Source organism: Trichosurus vulpecula, chromosome 1 (genome assembly GCF_011100635.1).
Source record: "Trichosurus vulpecula isolate mTriVul1 chromosome 1, mTriVul1.pri, whole genome shotgun sequence".
NCBI classification, from domain to species: domain Eukaryota; kingdom Metazoa; phylum Chordata; class Mammalia; order Diprotodontia; family Phalangeridae; genus Trichosurus; species Trichosurus vulpecula.
The window spans coordinates 55,288,816-55,304,494 of NC_050573.1; the positions used below are offsets into that span (position 1 = coordinate 55,288,816).

Sequence of the window (15,679 nt, forward strand, 5' to 3'; positions counted from 1 at the left end):
ATCTAGAGTTGAAAAGGCCGTAAGAACATAGCATGTTAGAACTTGGCATATTGAATTGGGCAAGACCTCAGAGATCACCAAGGCGATTTCCCCTCCTTTTAGGGGGAGAGGAAGGTGAAAGCACTTAGTAACTTTGTAGAATTGAATTAGGTTATGCTTTTGGCCTCTGACCCCTAGCACCTGTGGCTCAGCAGAGGGAGTCAGAGATATCTAGGGTCAAATCCTACGATCACAGATTTAGGACTGGATGGGAAAAGGCCCTTGCTTTACAGATGAGGAAACCAAGGCCCAGATAGGTAAACTAGGTCATTTAATGTCCCACAAGGGCAGTGAGAGGAAGAGCCAAAGTTTGAACCTCAGTCCCAGAGGATGCTAAGATACAGGCCTCTTCGGATTACATCATTCCCCACCCCCTCCCCGTCCCTCAAATCCCTGGGGGCATTTTCACCAACCTCTGTATGTTATGAGGCTTCATGATTACAAAGCACTTCCTTATCTATTAGCTGTTTGCTCTTCAACATGGTTTGGAGAGAGGAAGAGTAAGGAGAATCATTCCCCAAGGAGGCTCTGAATGGGGTAGGTTACCCAAGGAGCTGGTTGCAAAGTCCCAGAGCTCTTCTCATTACGCATCATTAAAAGGTAATGGGAAAGGCCCAGGTTGCTCACTGGGGGGAGAGGGGCGGCTTGTGTATCACACAGGCACCAGATTTGTCACTATTTGCTGAGTGACCATTTGATAGATCAGTTGACTTTCCCCCACCTTTTTAAAGACTGATTCTTGAGTTGAATAAGATGAAAGTGGCCACTGGGTGGCACTGATGAGCTGATCTTGAAGCAGGTGAGTAGGAGAGGTTGACCAGGCTTGGGGCAGTGACTAGGTGGAGAAAGGTTAAGCCACAGAATGGGCTAAAAAATAGCAGGGAGGGGTTGCTTCCTCCTGGGGTGGGATACAATAGGTGCAGAATGAAGTCATTCTTTCATAGGCATTATAAAGCATCTACTATGGGTAATCCATTCCAGTTCAGCATTTATTAAGCACTTACTGTTTGCCTGCCACATAGTAGGTAGAGATAGGCATGGGCACTTGACCTGTGATGTCTTTGGTATAGAAAACTCCCAAGTGAGAAAACTCCCTCTACTAATACAGGTGGGCATTGTCCCTGGAAGGGCAACTAGTGGATAGAACTCTGGGCTTGGAACCAGCAAGACGCCCAAGTTCAAATCCAGTATCAGACACTAGCTGTGTGACCCTGGGCAAGTCACTTAACCCTGCTTGCCTCAGTTTCCTCATCTGTAAAATGAGCTGGAGAACAAAATGGTAAACCACTCCAGCATCTCTGCCAAGAAAACCCCAGATTTGGTCATGAAACATCAGACAGGACTGAAATGACTCAACAACAAAAAATTGTCTCTGAGCACTGAGAGGTCAAGAGACTTGTCAAAGGTCACACAACTAGTGCGAGTCGGGGCTAGATTTGAACCCAGATCTTCCTAACTTTGAGGTGGGCTCTCTATAGGTACTTTATAAGTATTTGTAACTGACACTGACAGTCAGAGAGACAAGAGACAAAAACAAAAGCAATCCTCACCCTAGAACGGCTTTTGTTTTCCTGGAGGGATCTGACATGTCAACCAAATACAAGCATACAAGATAACCCAGAAGAAAGCCCTAATGGCAAGAAGGAAAGGGTTTCCATGGTGAGTGGGTGAGATGGGCCTTGAAGGGTAGTGGAGAGTCGAGAAGCTAGAGGAGAGGAAGGGGTGCATTTTAGGCATGGGACAGGCTGCGCAAAGACCCAGAAATGGGAGATGGAGTGCCCAGTTCTCAGCCTCGGCTCAGCGAAGACCCTTCAGATACTAGAAGTCAGCGATCCCAGCCCTGCCTCAGTCTTCTCTTTTACAGGCTAGACACCCCCAATTTCTTCAGTGGATCCTATGGCCTAATCTCTAGTCTGGTTGCCCTCCTCTGGACATTTCTTTATCTATATTCCCCCTAGGATATGGCCTTAGATTGAGCTAGACTCAGTACTTTAGCTGTCATTTGACCAGGAGAACCGGACAAATATCACCCTTCCTTTCCAAAATACAGTTTATGATGGTGTCAGATTTTTCCGTGGGGGCAGGGAATGAGGAAGGGCTACTATGTTACTGGTATCTCCTGTTGAGCATACAGCTCCCAAGAAACCCAAATCTCCTTCACAATTATTCTTTTCAAGTCACTCTGACCTCATGCAATTGACTTTTTGAGCCAAAGTGTAGGACTTTACATTCATCCCACTTAAATTTTTATTAGATTCACTTAACATCTGTGAGATGTTGACTAGCCCTAGCAAGGCAGCAGGGCATATAGGGAAACTGAAGCTCATTGAGATCACGTGACTTGTCCCAAGTCACCAAGCTGTTGGTAGCATGGAGGAGGTTTCAACTCCATCTTTTGCCTCCCAGTCCAAGGTTTTTTCTCCTAATTCGTGCTGAGGAAAAATCAGAGGGCCTCCCTGGCTGAGCCCTGCACATAGTAGGGTTTCATCCATGTTTGTTGAACTGCACTGGTAGGTTTGTGCTTGGCCTTCGATGATGTGGGGTTGGCTGGGTGTCAGGACAGACAAAACACACCAAGTCAGGCTGTCAAAGATTTTGTTTTTATCTGAGGTCTACCTTACACACAAGAGGTGAAAAAGCAGCCAGGACAGGCGATGAGGCTGGCTGGTGTTAAGGGGATGGGAGAGGAGTCTCCCCTGGGCCTGGGGTCCCTCTGCTGAGCCAGGTGTCATTGCGGGCCCCACTTTACCCCACCACACCAGTCAGAACGGATGGACCAAGGGGTGGCCTCCCCAAGCCCATGACTGAAGAGCCCTGCAGTGGTCCAGGCCAACCATCCTCCCTGGCCACCAACTCCTCTAAGGTCAAAGCTTCTTCCCTTCCTCCCTGCTGGTATCCCAAGACAATGGGGAGTGTGGTTGGTTCTGGCCAGGGAGCCATGGGCCTGGGGAGGGGTGGAGGGAGCCGGCAGGCAAAGTCCTCCACAAAGACCCCAGCCCAGGCCTGCCTCACTTCATCCCAGACTTGTGGTCTCTGTAGCCCTGAGGAATCTCAGCAGTGGCTGGCCCAGACTTGAGGAGAGAAACAAAAGAAACACAGAGGTGAGAAAAACAGGAGAGAGAACAGATAGAGGACTGGGAGCTTAGGTGTCATTGTTAGGATTATAGAACAGGGTCCTTAGAACACAACACAAGGCTGAGAGGAACCTTAGAACACAGAACACAATGTTGAGAAGGACCTTAGAACACAGAATACAATGATGGGAGGGACCTTAGAACACAGAACACCATTCTTGGAGGGACCTCAGAACACAGAACACAGAACACAATTCTTGGAGAGATCTTAGAACATAGATTAGTGTTGAAGCTGAGAGAGACCTTAGAACATAGAACACAGAACTGCAGAACTAGGAGGGCCCTTAGAACACATAATGTCAGGGCTGAGAGGGCCCTTAGAACCCAAAATGTTAGAGCAGGGAGGGCCCTTAGAACACAGAATGTCAGAGCTGGGAGGGAACTTAGGACACAAGATGTCAGAGTTGGGAAGGACCTTAGGCCATGTCAGAGGCAAGAGAAAATTTGAAAATCTAGTTCAACCTGCCCTCCCCAATTTTATGGTTGGGGAGACTGAGGACGCCAGAGAAGAAATGGCTTGCCCAAGGTACACAGTGAGGTAGGGGCAGAGCTAGGTTTAGAACCCAGGCCTCCTAACTTGCCCACTACACCAAAAGGCACACCTCTCCCCTCCCCTCCAGGGGATCCCACCCACTGGAGCAAACAACCCTCCCCCTCAGTCCTGGGGAAAGGCCAGTCTGGGCAATCAGCAGCCCACAGCCTGGCTCCTCCCGGGATAAGCAGGCCTGGAGCTGTGTATATGTGTGTGTGTGACCAAGTCTTTACTTTAAAAAAAAGTGAGCTACAAAAAAAATCTTAAAAACACGTGAGCCAGTGTCAAAATAAATTAAATGGCAGTGTCCAAGGTGCTACTCCCCCTATGTCTGCCCGTGGGGGAGGACTGGAGTCACTTCTGTGCTAGCTGTGTCTTCTCTCCCCTCCCCCCTTCCTCTACTTAGGCTGGAGGAAGCAGAAAGCTGGAGCTGGGGCCTGCACCTCTGAAGTGCTGGTCTGGGCCACAGAGGGAGAAGTCACACCAATGAGCAGAACAATTCTGAACCACTCAGTATCTCCGACCCAGAGGGGCTTCAAGGGGATCTCTGGTCCCACTGCTACTTCAACACAAACCCCCTCCACAACACTTCCATCTGGCAATCATGCAGCTTGAATCCCACTATATCCCACCACAGCCAATTCCACTACTGACCAGCCCTGGTGCTTAGGAAGTTCACACTGAGCCAAACTCTAGCTCCCAGAGGCTTCCTCCTTCCCCTTCCCTCCCCAATGTCCCCTGTTCCCATTGCTTCCTCAGTGGGCCATTTCTGAGAACTTCCAATCTGTAGGGGGCTGGGGGAGAGGTCAGGAACAGCCTGGATTCTTAAGACAGAGCTCTTGGGGTGAGCTGCTCTTTCTCCTCTACCAGGGGCTGTGCCTTGAGGAAGGGTACAAGGTCCTGACCATGGGGAGATAGTGCCCTTCACGGTACTACCATGGAAGGCACTAACTGCTCTCTGCTAGCCAGTGTTGGCAGAGGGCCTCGAGCTGGCAGGGCCAAGGGCCAAACTTTCTATGACCAGGGTTCAAAGCCACCTTGATCATAGGGTCTAGAACTGGGAAGGACCTATGAGACCACCAAATTCAACCCATATTTTTACAAGCTGAGGAAAACAGGCCCAGAGACCTCAATGAAGCCCCTGCCCCTGCTGAAGAAGCAGGCCACTCAAATGTCACTGAGCCTCAGAAGACATCTCCCCCCAAGCAGAAATCCCCTTGAGGGCCTCTGTCTACTTGGATACCTCCACTGGACAGGGAGGCTCACTTCTTTTTAAGTCAGCTCATTTCAATGTTGGACAGCTGTGTTAGAGAGGTATTCTTCATTTTTTCTTTTCTCAATTTTTCTTCCCACTCTCTAGGCTTTTTCCTCCCAACTAGCCGTAGTTCCCACAAGGGAGCCCAGCCACCTGTCTCCCCTCTTCCTTCCATTCCTCCCCTAACTCTGAGGAGCTGTAGTGATACCCGGGGACCGGCCAGGTCTAGACCAAGCACCCCAGCTCTACTCTGGGCCCCAGCTCTGGTTTTAGTGGGATGTTTCTTCACGTTTTTAGTTGTTTAGATCAGGGGCTTGGGGAGGGGGGTGACAGAGGCAGGAGAGGGGAGAGTTGGGAGGGGGATTTTTTTCTAATATAATCCCTCCCATCCCACCCCAAGTCCTAAGTCTGAGAAGTGGTTCCAGGCCTGGAGGGGAGAGGGCAGTCACGCCTGTTATGTTCCCAGGGGGTAGAATGTAAGGTTGCCTTCCTTATCCACATCCCCGTCCCCCTCCTGCAGGCTCTTGACCCTGGCCTGGGACAGCGTCCTCTCATTATCCAGAGGCACAGGCTCCTGGAGCTGTCTCCTCTCTGCCTCAGGACTAGCCTCTTCTTCTGGAGACAGAGGTTCCACCTCGGCTGATTCCGAGTCATCCGTGGCCAGGGTCTTTGAGTCGCTGCCGCTGTTCTCCTCCTCTCCTTCCTCAGCCTGGCTCCTGGGCTCTCCTTCCTCCTCCTCCAGCTCTCCTTCCTCTTCCTCCAGCGTCAGTTCAAACTGGAACTTGTCAGCTCCCTTAGCCAGGGTGGCTTCGTGGCCACCTCCGCCACTGCTATCCGGGCTCCGGGGAATCATGCTCTGGTACCATTCTCGATTGTCCTCCAGGGTGTCAAGGATCTCCTGGGCATCTGGGTGAACTAGGTCAGCCCAGGTCTCCCACAGTGGGTGTGCAATGTAGTCAATGAAACCCACCTGGGGTGAGAAGGAGTTGGCCCTATTAGCAGGCTGTGGGCATGCTGCCCCTGGGTCCCCACCGTAACCCTCCCTGCAAAGCCAATGACAACCCAGGCTCAGGGACAGATTAAACCCAACTTGGGTCTTCAAGAGATTGCCTCATCTGCATTCCTGCAGCCCCAGATGCAGGATAGCATCTGTAACCATCCCTAGGAGTCTTACCTGGGACTTCTCCACAGAGGCTGTGTGTTTGTCACACATGGGGCTGATCTCGATGCCCTTCTCCCGTTCCCGGTCTCCTTGTTGGAAGAACTCCACCATGATTCTGTCTGTCCACTGGCGGTACAGCTCCAAGGGCTTGGTGGGGTTGCTGAGGTCGGCACAGTGCACCATATTCTGAAGGACCTGAGGTCACAGGTGGGGGCCAAGAGAGGACAGGGGCCCGGCCAAGGTCAAACAGCCTCCTCAGACTAGCCAGACTCTGCCCCCCCAACCCCTCCCTCCCAGCCACATAAGAAATGAGGAGGATGAAAATAATACTAGTAACAATGAGAGGTAGGGTCCTGGGTTCAAGTCCCTGCCTCTGGCACAAAGAAACCCTGGGTGTGAACAAGGTCAAGTAACAACCTTTCAGTGGCCATGGCAATTTTTCTCTATGACTCTTTTAACTGCAAAGCTAGAAAAGGAAATGGCAAACCACTCCAGGATCTTTGTCAAGAAAACCCCAAATGGGGTCAAGAAGAGTGGACATGACTGAACAACAAAAATGTATTTATGCCGCAGAGATTTATATCCATCCATCCATCTATCCATCCATCCATCCATCCATCTACCTCTACACACATGCGTTTGTTGTCTCTCCCACTAGAATGGAAGGGGACTTTCATTCTCTGTCTTTGTGTCCCCAGGGCCGAGTATTGTTCGTGGTATACAGTAGGCACATAATAAATACCTGTTGATTGGCTGATTCTGTCTGAAGACCCTGGCTGTCTGGGAGCTCATCACCTCACTGGGAGGTTCATTCCCTTGCGGTACAGCTTTCATTCATTGTGGTACAGGTTTTCCTCATCTTTCTCTGATGCCCCCCTTGTAACTCACTGTTACTGCCCTCTGGGGCCTCTCCCACATGGCTGCCCAACCTGAAGGTGGGGGTGGGGAAGGGATGAGGCCGCTGGGACGGCTGCCCACCTGGATCCTGTCAGAGTAGTTGTCCAGCAACAGGACACCCAAACTTGTCACCTTCTTCGTCTCCACCATGGTCTTCAGGTCGGCCAGCAAGTTCATATGTTTAGACATGTCCGTGGCCAGCACCTGCCAAAGAAAGACAGAACAGGGAGAGATAGCACCTTAGATGGGAGATGGGAGCAGGTCCAGGTTCCTGGTGTGGGGTTGGCCCATGTAGCTGCATGACCCTCCTCTCCTAGAGCCGGTTCTAACAAAGGTCCCTGGAAACTCTCCAGAGGCACAAAGCTAGGAGAAAGAATGTGACAAAAGTCCTTAGGATAGAAAACTGTCAGGGCTGAGATGCCCCTTAGAACATAGAAAGCATAGAATGCTGCAGGTAGAAAGGCCCTTAGAATATAGAATGTCAGAACTTCAAAGGCCCTTAGAATATAGAATGTCAGAGCTGAAGTTTCCCTGCAGAGCTAGGAGGCCTTACAACATAGAACGTCAGAGCTGGGAAGGCCCTTGGAACACAGAAACAAAACATCAGAGCTAGGAAGACCCTTAGAATATAGAACACAGAACATCAGATCTGGGAGTGCCTTGAGAACATAGAACACAATGTCAGAGCTGGGAGGGATAATGTAGAGATAAAGTAGCACACATTAGAGATAATGTAGCACACATTAGAAATAATGTAGCACCTCTTTTTTACAGAGGGAGACATTTAAGTCCAGAGACAATACAGGATTTTCTCCAGAGAGAGCTGACACTTGGCCCCAATCCAGTGGCCCACCCATGCTGGGTTCTGTCGGCTGCCCTCTCCTCCCCTCCCCACAACCCCCTCTCACCAGGTGGCCCTCTCACCATGTCGATGACCATCTTACGCAGGCTCTGCCGCTGCTTGGGGCTCAGGTTCTGGAAGATGTCACAGTTGTCCTCCTGAAGCAGCTTGAAGCCCACAGCCAGGTGGTGGTTCTCCAGGACGGAGGCATCGTTGTACATGAGGGCCAGTTCTGAGTCTGAGACATGCGGGGACAGCACAGGGGTGCTAGCATTACCGATCCAGCAAGGTTTGGGGGGGTGGCAGCCCAGAGACTCAGATGCAGGTCCCCGACCCCCACAACCGCCTTGCTGTGTAACCCTGGGCAAATTCATCTCTTTCTCTGAGCCTTGGTTTTCCTGAAATGGGGCTTGTGATGTTGCACCATTCCCTGGGGTTGTTGGGAGGAAATCTCTTGGTAGGTGAACTATTACTTGTATTTTTATTATTGTGATGGAGGTGGTGATGGCTATGGATTTGGCTTTTCTGGAGGACCCAGGGGACTAGCCCAAAGCACCCCAAAGGTGTGAAAACTCCCTCCCTGATACAAGCTGGCAACTTTTCTCTTACGGTGTTAGAGAGTCGTCTAGGACACGGAAACCTTTTGTCGGAAAGACTTTGTCAATAAAATAGCGTTTGGGATCATTTACAATGATTGCACAATTATAAATGGAAAAATACACAAAGGTCTGAATGATCATGTGACGTAATATGTAGGGGTTAAAGAGACTTGCCCAATGTCACTGTGATGTCAGAGGTGGGATCTGAAGCCAGGCCTCCCTGTCTCCGAGATTGGCTTGAGTTTGATCTCAATGCCTCCCAGACTCAGTTTCCCCATCTTTAAAATGGGGATAATAATAGCATCTAAGGGCAACTAGGTGGTGCAGCGGATAGAGCTCTGGGCCTGGGGTCTGGAGGACCTGAGTTCAAATGTGGCCTCAGACACTTATTAGCTACATGACCCTGGGTAAGTCACTTAATCCCATTTGCCTTAGTTTCCTCATCTATAAAACAAGCTGGAGAAAGACACGGCAAACCACTCTAGTATCTTCGCCAAGAAAAATCCAAATGGGGCTGTGAAGTGTCAGACGGGACTGACTGACTGAGCAACAACAAACAGCACCTACCTCCCTGGATTATTCTGAGCGCCAAATGAGAGATATTTAAAGCACTTTGTAAACCTCAAAAGGTCATATAATATGTGTGCTTCCATAATGTATAATTGCATAATATAATAATATATAATAAATGTGATCACAGATTTCATCACTGAGCCTCAGTTTCTTTATATGCAAAAATAGGCCCATCTTCACTACCTGCCCCACAGGACTGTTGTGAGGAAAGCGTGTAAAACTTAATGTGCTATAGAAATGTCACTTCTTGTTATGATTATTAGAAGCAGCGTGGAAGAGTGGACAGAGAGCCAGCCTTGGGACCAGCCAGACCCGGGGCAGGACCCTGGAAAGTCACGTAGCCCACAGGGTTCTAGGGTTCCAGGTGCCGCAGGGAGGGTGTCCTCTGCCCACCTCACCTGGGAGCTCCCTGTGCCAGCGGAACTCAGAAAAACAAAGAATTTACAGATCTGGCCCAACCCCCTCATTTTACAGATGGGAAAATTGAGGCTCAGAGAAGTCTGGTCCCATTCTTCTTCTAAGCTTTAAGTTCTCTTCTGGTTTAACCATACACATTCACCAAGGCCAGTTCTGTGTGTGGGGCTCCAGAGTGGGGCTGCCTGGACAGACAGACGGACATGGATATGACATGGTCATGTCTGCTGGGGGCTCTCCCGGGCTGGGGGCTATGGGGGAGGGGTAACCAGGACAAGGACACACAGATCCACAATGGGACAGACCAAGGGCTGTGAGGGTCCAGCTCAATGGTGTCCAACTCAAAGAGAAATGGTGGTGGGGCCGAATCCATATGGACAGAGCCCTGGGGCTTCCTGTTGACTTTTAAAATGTAACATTATCTGTGCTTTAATTTATGTTGTTCAATATTTCTCGATTCCATTTGTCTTCTGAGGCAGTCAGGGTTAAGTGACTTACACAACTAGCAAGAATCTGAGACTGGATTTGAAGTTGGGCCTCCTGACTCCAGGGCTGGTGTTCTAACCACTGTGCTACCTTTTGCCACCTAGTGCCCCACCCCCCAATTACAATTTAATCTGGTTTGGGCCATGCTGGGAAGTGTGTGTCTGTCTTCTCTGCTTTGGATGACCTCCATCTGAGGAGACCAGGACAGGCTTCCTGGTGAAGGCCTTGAAGCTGGGCCTCGAATGACAAGTCAGAATTGACCAGGCAGAGACCTGGAGGGAATGACACAAGAAAAGGCATGAAGTGGGGAAAGCTCTGATTAGTCCAATTTGCCTGAAGCCTCTTGTCTGAACCCCTGTATTTTATGGATGGTAAAAGCCAGCCTGGCATAGTAGTTAAAGACAATGGGATGTGAATTCAGAGGCCCTGAGTGTGAATACTGGTTCTTACTTAACCATGGTGACATGGGCAATCACTGCTCACCTCTGAGCTTCAGATTCTCCTTTTGTGAGATGAAGTATTGGACCACACAATCCACCTCTAAATCCTATAATCCTATGAAGCCCAGAGAAGGGAAGGAACTCTCCCAAGGTCACACAGCAAATCAGAGGCAGATCTAGAACTCAAACCCAGGTCTTCTAGTTCCCAGTCCAGAGCTCTTTAGCTATAACAAGGTGGGGCAATTTCCTCCTCTGATCCAGGGCCCCCCTCCCCTCTACCCCCAACCTCATTTTGGGGTCTTGGGCTGCCTTGGGGCCAAGGTGCAGCCCCCACTCACTGGTGTTGATCAGAAACTGGTTGGAGACCCCAGGGTGATCCACGTCATGGATGGCACTGGCGAAGATGGCAGCCAAGATTTCTAGGTCGGTGAAAACAGCCTTGAGACAAATACAGGGTTATTGGCAGGGGGGATGGCAGGTGATGGATAGGGTCAGAACCCAAACTCACTGTGGAATCCAGATGCATGAAAGAGTGCCCCAGAGACACCAGAACAACTCCCCAGACTCAGTTAGGCCAGGGTTCCCTCTGCTCTCTTTAGCTTTGTGACCTTGGAGGGCAAGTGGGAACCAGTAGGAGCAAGGGAGGGAAGGAGAGAAAAAGGGGAGGGAAGAAGCATTTATTAAGCATTTACTATTTGCCTGGCACTGTGCTAAATGCTTTACAAATATTATCTCAGTGGCCTCAGGAGCTAGCTCAGTCAGGCTGGGGCTCTCGGGGTTCCCCCTGCCCCTTGCACCCGAACCTCAAGCGCTGGTGTAGACAGGAGCACGTGGGTGGACTGGGCCACATCTGCTGCATGGATGCTGTTGTGATAGGCCACATCAGCGTGGTAATGGTCCTCCAGGGTCAGCAGGTAGGTGACCAGGGTGTCCGCTGGGATTTGGAAGGTTTTCAGCAGGTCCCGCTCCTGGGACCAGGAGAGAGGAAACAGAATCAGAGCTTTTGAAGCTGGAAGGGCCTTAGAGATTAATTGCTCCAAATCTCCCATTTTACAGATGGGGAAACTGAGACCCAGAGAGGTCATATAACCTCAGATTTAGAGCTGGGAGGGACCAGAGAGATAGTAATAGTAATGGCTAACACTTGCATAGTGCTTTAAAGTTTCACAAAGCAGTTTACATATGTTATCTCATTTGGTCTTTAGAACAACCTGGAGAGGTAGGTGCTATTATCATCCCCATTTTAGAGATGAAAAACTGAGACCAAGAGAGGTCAGAGGATCCTAAGAAGGGATCCTAGGCATCTGAAGCCCTCATGTGAGAGATGAAGAAATTGAAGCCTTGCTTGAGGGGTTGGGAGAATTGCCCCATGCTCACATGGCTGGGAGGCGCTGGCACCTGCCTCCTCATGAGGGCAGGGACTGCATAATTTTGAATTCACGTTTGGGATCCAAGTGCAGCAGCCCCTGGAGAGTAAGAGCTGCCTCCCTCTTGAGAGGGAATGAGCTCCAGATCTGTGGAATTATTTAGGGATTCCTACATGGGGAGGGAGTTGGGTCTAGAGAGCTCTGAGCTTCCAGGAGACCCTGATGCCAAGTGCCCAAGGTGAGGGAAGGACAAAGTCACTGAGAGGTAAGGCCTTTCTCTGGCTCAGCAAGTCCAAGGGCCCATACCTGAAAGATGCTATACATGATGGCTGTCAGCGGGCGGTTTCCAGAGAGCTCAGCCACCTTGAATACATCCAGACCCCACCTGTTTGTGTCTTTCAGCTCCTGGAACAGAGAGTGGGCCATGAGAGAGAGAGTTCATAAAAACAATGAATTTAGAGATCTGGTCCAATCCCTTCATTTCACAGATGGAGAAACTGAGGCCCAGACAAGTTAAATGATCGATTTGCCTCAGGTGACATAAGTAAATAAGGTGGAAAGGGATTCAAAGCCAGATTCCAAATTCAGAGCTCTGGCCATGACACTTGGCAACTCTCCCCTAGCAGAGAAAGCTACCCCAATGAGAAGGGAGAAGAGGCTTCCTGCCTGAGGGTCCTGCCCATCACCTAACCCCTAGGATGTAAGGTAGGCCCTACCCAGTCTGCACTTCAGCTGCTAGTGGACAGTAGCTTTGGGCTCTTCCTCTGGCAGAGCCCCTCAGGAGAGTGTTGGGATGGGAAGGGTTTAGGACCACCCAGCACACACGGCCCTTCTCCCCAGCCCAAAGTGCACCTTTGCCAGCAGCGTCTCGTGCTCAGTCTTAACGCCAAATCTAGGAATGGCAGCTGCTGAGAAGCTGGAGCCATGTGTTAGCTTGCGAACGCCGCTGATCTGAGACATGGGCCGCTCCTCCTTCTCCTTCTCCCTCTCCCTCTCCTTCACCGGCATGGAGGGGAGCTCCACCTCATGCTGTTTATCTGGGAAGGCAGTGGGGGTGCAGCCCAGGGTGAGTGCCTGGGTATCCCCCGTTACCACTGTAATACCCTCTTCAAATACATTTTTTGCTGAGATGGTTTGTTTTTATGTGGCTTATAATTCACACTATATCTTTTTCCCCAGCCATCCTTTATAATAAATTTTTATTTTAAAAATCAGCAAAAAGAATTAAGACACTAAAAACAGATTTGACAAAATATGCAATGTTCCCTACCTTGGGATCCCTACCTCTTGCAATAGGCTCTTCATTGGTCTTCCTGCCTCCAATATCTCCCTTCTCCATTCCATCCTTCACACAACTGCCTAAGTGATTTTCTGTAATGACTCTTTCACCTCCTATAGACTGCAATGGCTCCCTATTACCTCTAGGATCAAATATCACCTTTTTGGTTTCATTCTTCCCAGTCTGGCTCTGACCTATCTTTCCCACCTTTGTTCACATTACTTCTAGTTTCTTACTCTATTTACACAGTGCTTTAAGTTTTCCAATGTGCTTTACAAGTACTCTATCATTTAATCCTCACAACAACCCTGGGAGGTAGGTGCTATTATGACCCTCATTTTACAGAAATGGAAACTGAGGCAGACAGAGGCTAAATGACTTGCCAGGATGACACAGCTCATAAGTGTCTGAGGTTGGATTTTGAACTCAGGTCTTCCTGGCTCCAGATCCAGCACTCTGTGCATAATGGTGTCTTGCTGCACCTAACCAGATGCTCCAATGCCCATTTCTGCAACTTTGCATTGGCTGTCTTCCCTGGAATGCTCTCCCACCTTACTTTTTACCTCTTTAATTTTTGTATCCCCAGCACCTAACAGTCCCTGGAACATGGTAGGTACCTAACACAGACTTGTTGGTTCTAAACTTTGCTCCAGCAACTGCTTCTAGATGAAGCCTTTCCTGGTCTTGCCCCTGCCAGTCACTGTGGTCCCATGTTGATTTCGTGATTTTGTGTACACTTCATCATGTACATGTCCTTGCCCTCACTAGAGAGAAAGTTCCTTGAGGACAGGCACTCTCCCACTTTTATCTTGTCTCCCTAGCACCTAGGCCAGCACCCGGCTGGCACACAGTGGTCACATAATAATTGCTTGTGGGGATTGATGGATGGCGTTTAACCCGAACTCAATGCCCCAGAGCCCAAATTCAATTCCATTCTACATTTACTAAATGACTTCAAAATGCATGGTGCTAGGTGCTGGGGATACAAAAAAGACAAAAAAGAGACAAAAAAATATTAAGCTCTCAGGGCCTCAGTTTCCTCATCTGTAAAAAGACAGGACTGGACTGAATGGCTTTTGCAGTCCCTTCCAGTTGTAGGTCTAGGGTCCCCTGGGTCCCCATTCTTGGTGGCCCTACTTACTTCTGGGAGTAGGAGAGATATAATATGTACATGTGCACACATACAAGACGTTGTTGTTTGTCCTTCATTCTCGAAGAGGACTAAAATGACATCACTATGTCAGCATCAACGTATAGTGTGTCCGAATATGGCTGATCAGACCAATACAAACTCAGAAGGCTCTGCCACAAGATGGGCACAAATAATCTGTACGAACATTTGGATGGAGATATCCCTAAATTTGTGCACCTCGCGTTTCTGTTGGGCTACTTTTATTCTGCTTTGCAACATAAGAGGTATACAAAGGTAATATGAGGAACAAAAGAGCATTAAGACTGAGGGGATCCAGGAAGGTGTCCCAGAGGAGGCAGCACCTGAGGGATGAGAAGGATTCTGAAAGGCAGAGAAAGAGTGGTGTGGGGGACAGAGATAGGAGACCCCATAAGTTGCTGAATTTGGGATACAGTCCAGGTGGGCTGGAATGTATACTTTGTGATGGTGATTGCTAAGAATTCAGCCTGGAGACAACAGTGGGATCCAGATTAAATACCAGGCCAAAGAACTGGTATTTTAGCCTAGAAGCAAAAGGGACCTACCGAAGGTTTTTGAGGAAGGGAATAACTTGGTCAGGCCCTACAACTTACAAGCATTCCCAAGGTCTCCCTATCCTTAAAAACCTTCACCAGTCCCTGCCAAGCCCTCGGACTATTGTTCCAGACCTCTCCTACTTTCCACCGCTGCCAAACTCCGAGAAAGAGACCCTAAGTGACTTGCCCAGGGTCATGCAGCTAGTGTGTTCAGGGCTTTGTCCACTATACCACACTGGACTGGGGCACTGGGCAGAGCTGTGGACTTGGAAGACCTGAGTCTTGAGCTTGACCTAGTCACTGATGGGCAGTGGGAGTATTCTTTCATTCTCCCCTCCTTCTTCTGACACTTCTGGGCATCTCCTCCCTAATTCACTCTCCTCTCTTGGCTTCAGTAGGGGCCCCTTTTCTGGTTCTCCTCTCACCTTTCTGACTGCTCCTCTTCCTCTTCCTTCCTGGCTCCCCATCCTCTGCTTGAGCCCTTCTGGTCAGAGGTCTCCCAATGGCCTGGCCTCAGATCTCACTTGCACCGCTATCTGACTGACTTCAATTAGAAGTCCTTTGCGGGGGACCCCTGAATCCCCACCTTGAGCCCTGTGCTCCCTCCAGACTCAAATCCTCATTGGCCTTCAGGATGTCAACCCTGAGAAGGCCCCTCAACCCAACAAGCCCCAGGCCAAGCTCTTTGTCTATCCTGCATGTCTTGGTCCTTCTCATTTTACAGTCTCTGGAGCCCCCCTTGACCTTGTCTCCTGTGTTCAAAACCTCTAGGTTGTCTTTGATTCTGCCCTGTCCCTCATCTCTCGGAGCCAATCAAAGATTATAGTATATACAGTAGACCACAGTATAGCATATATAGTTTAGTATAGTACAGTATAGCACAGTATAGTATAGATTTTATTTGGGGTCTGGAAGGGACCATAAAGGCCAGTAGGTCCACCTCTCCCATTTTAC

The 15,679-nt window shown here is 49.6% G+C and overlaps 1 protein-coding gene across 4 annotated transcripts in view; it reads right to left on the reverse strand.

The window, feature by feature from the left end:
- Nucleotides 1-2,509: 2,509 nt before the first annotated feature.
- Nucleotides 2,510-15,679, reverse strand: part of PDE4C (phosphodiesterase 4C) — a 34,818-nt gene continuing 21,648 nt past the window's right edge. For all 4 annotated transcript variants that reach the window (XM_036756002.1, XM_036756019.1, XM_036756011.1 and 1 more), the window contains 8 exons: nucleotides 12,592-12,776; nucleotides 12,046-12,144; nucleotides 11,176-11,340; nucleotides 10,711-10,810; nucleotides 7,944-8,098; nucleotides 7,101-7,223; nucleotides 6,135-6,317; nucleotides 2,510-5,930 (listed from right to left, as the gene is read on the reverse strand). In XM_036756002.1, the coding sequence (XP_036611897.1) occupies nucleotides 5,415-5,930; nucleotides 6,135-6,317; nucleotides 7,101-7,223; nucleotides 7,944-8,098; nucleotides 10,711-10,810; nucleotides 11,176-11,340; nucleotides 12,046-12,144; nucleotides 12,592-12,776 (1,526 nt within the window). In that variant the 3' untranslated portion in view covers nucleotides 2,510-5,414. The remainder of the gene's footprint in view (nucleotides 5,931-6,134; nucleotides 6,318-7,100; nucleotides 7,224-7,943; nucleotides 8,099-10,710; nucleotides 10,811-11,175; nucleotides 11,341-12,045; nucleotides 12,145-12,591; nucleotides 12,777-15,679) is intronic.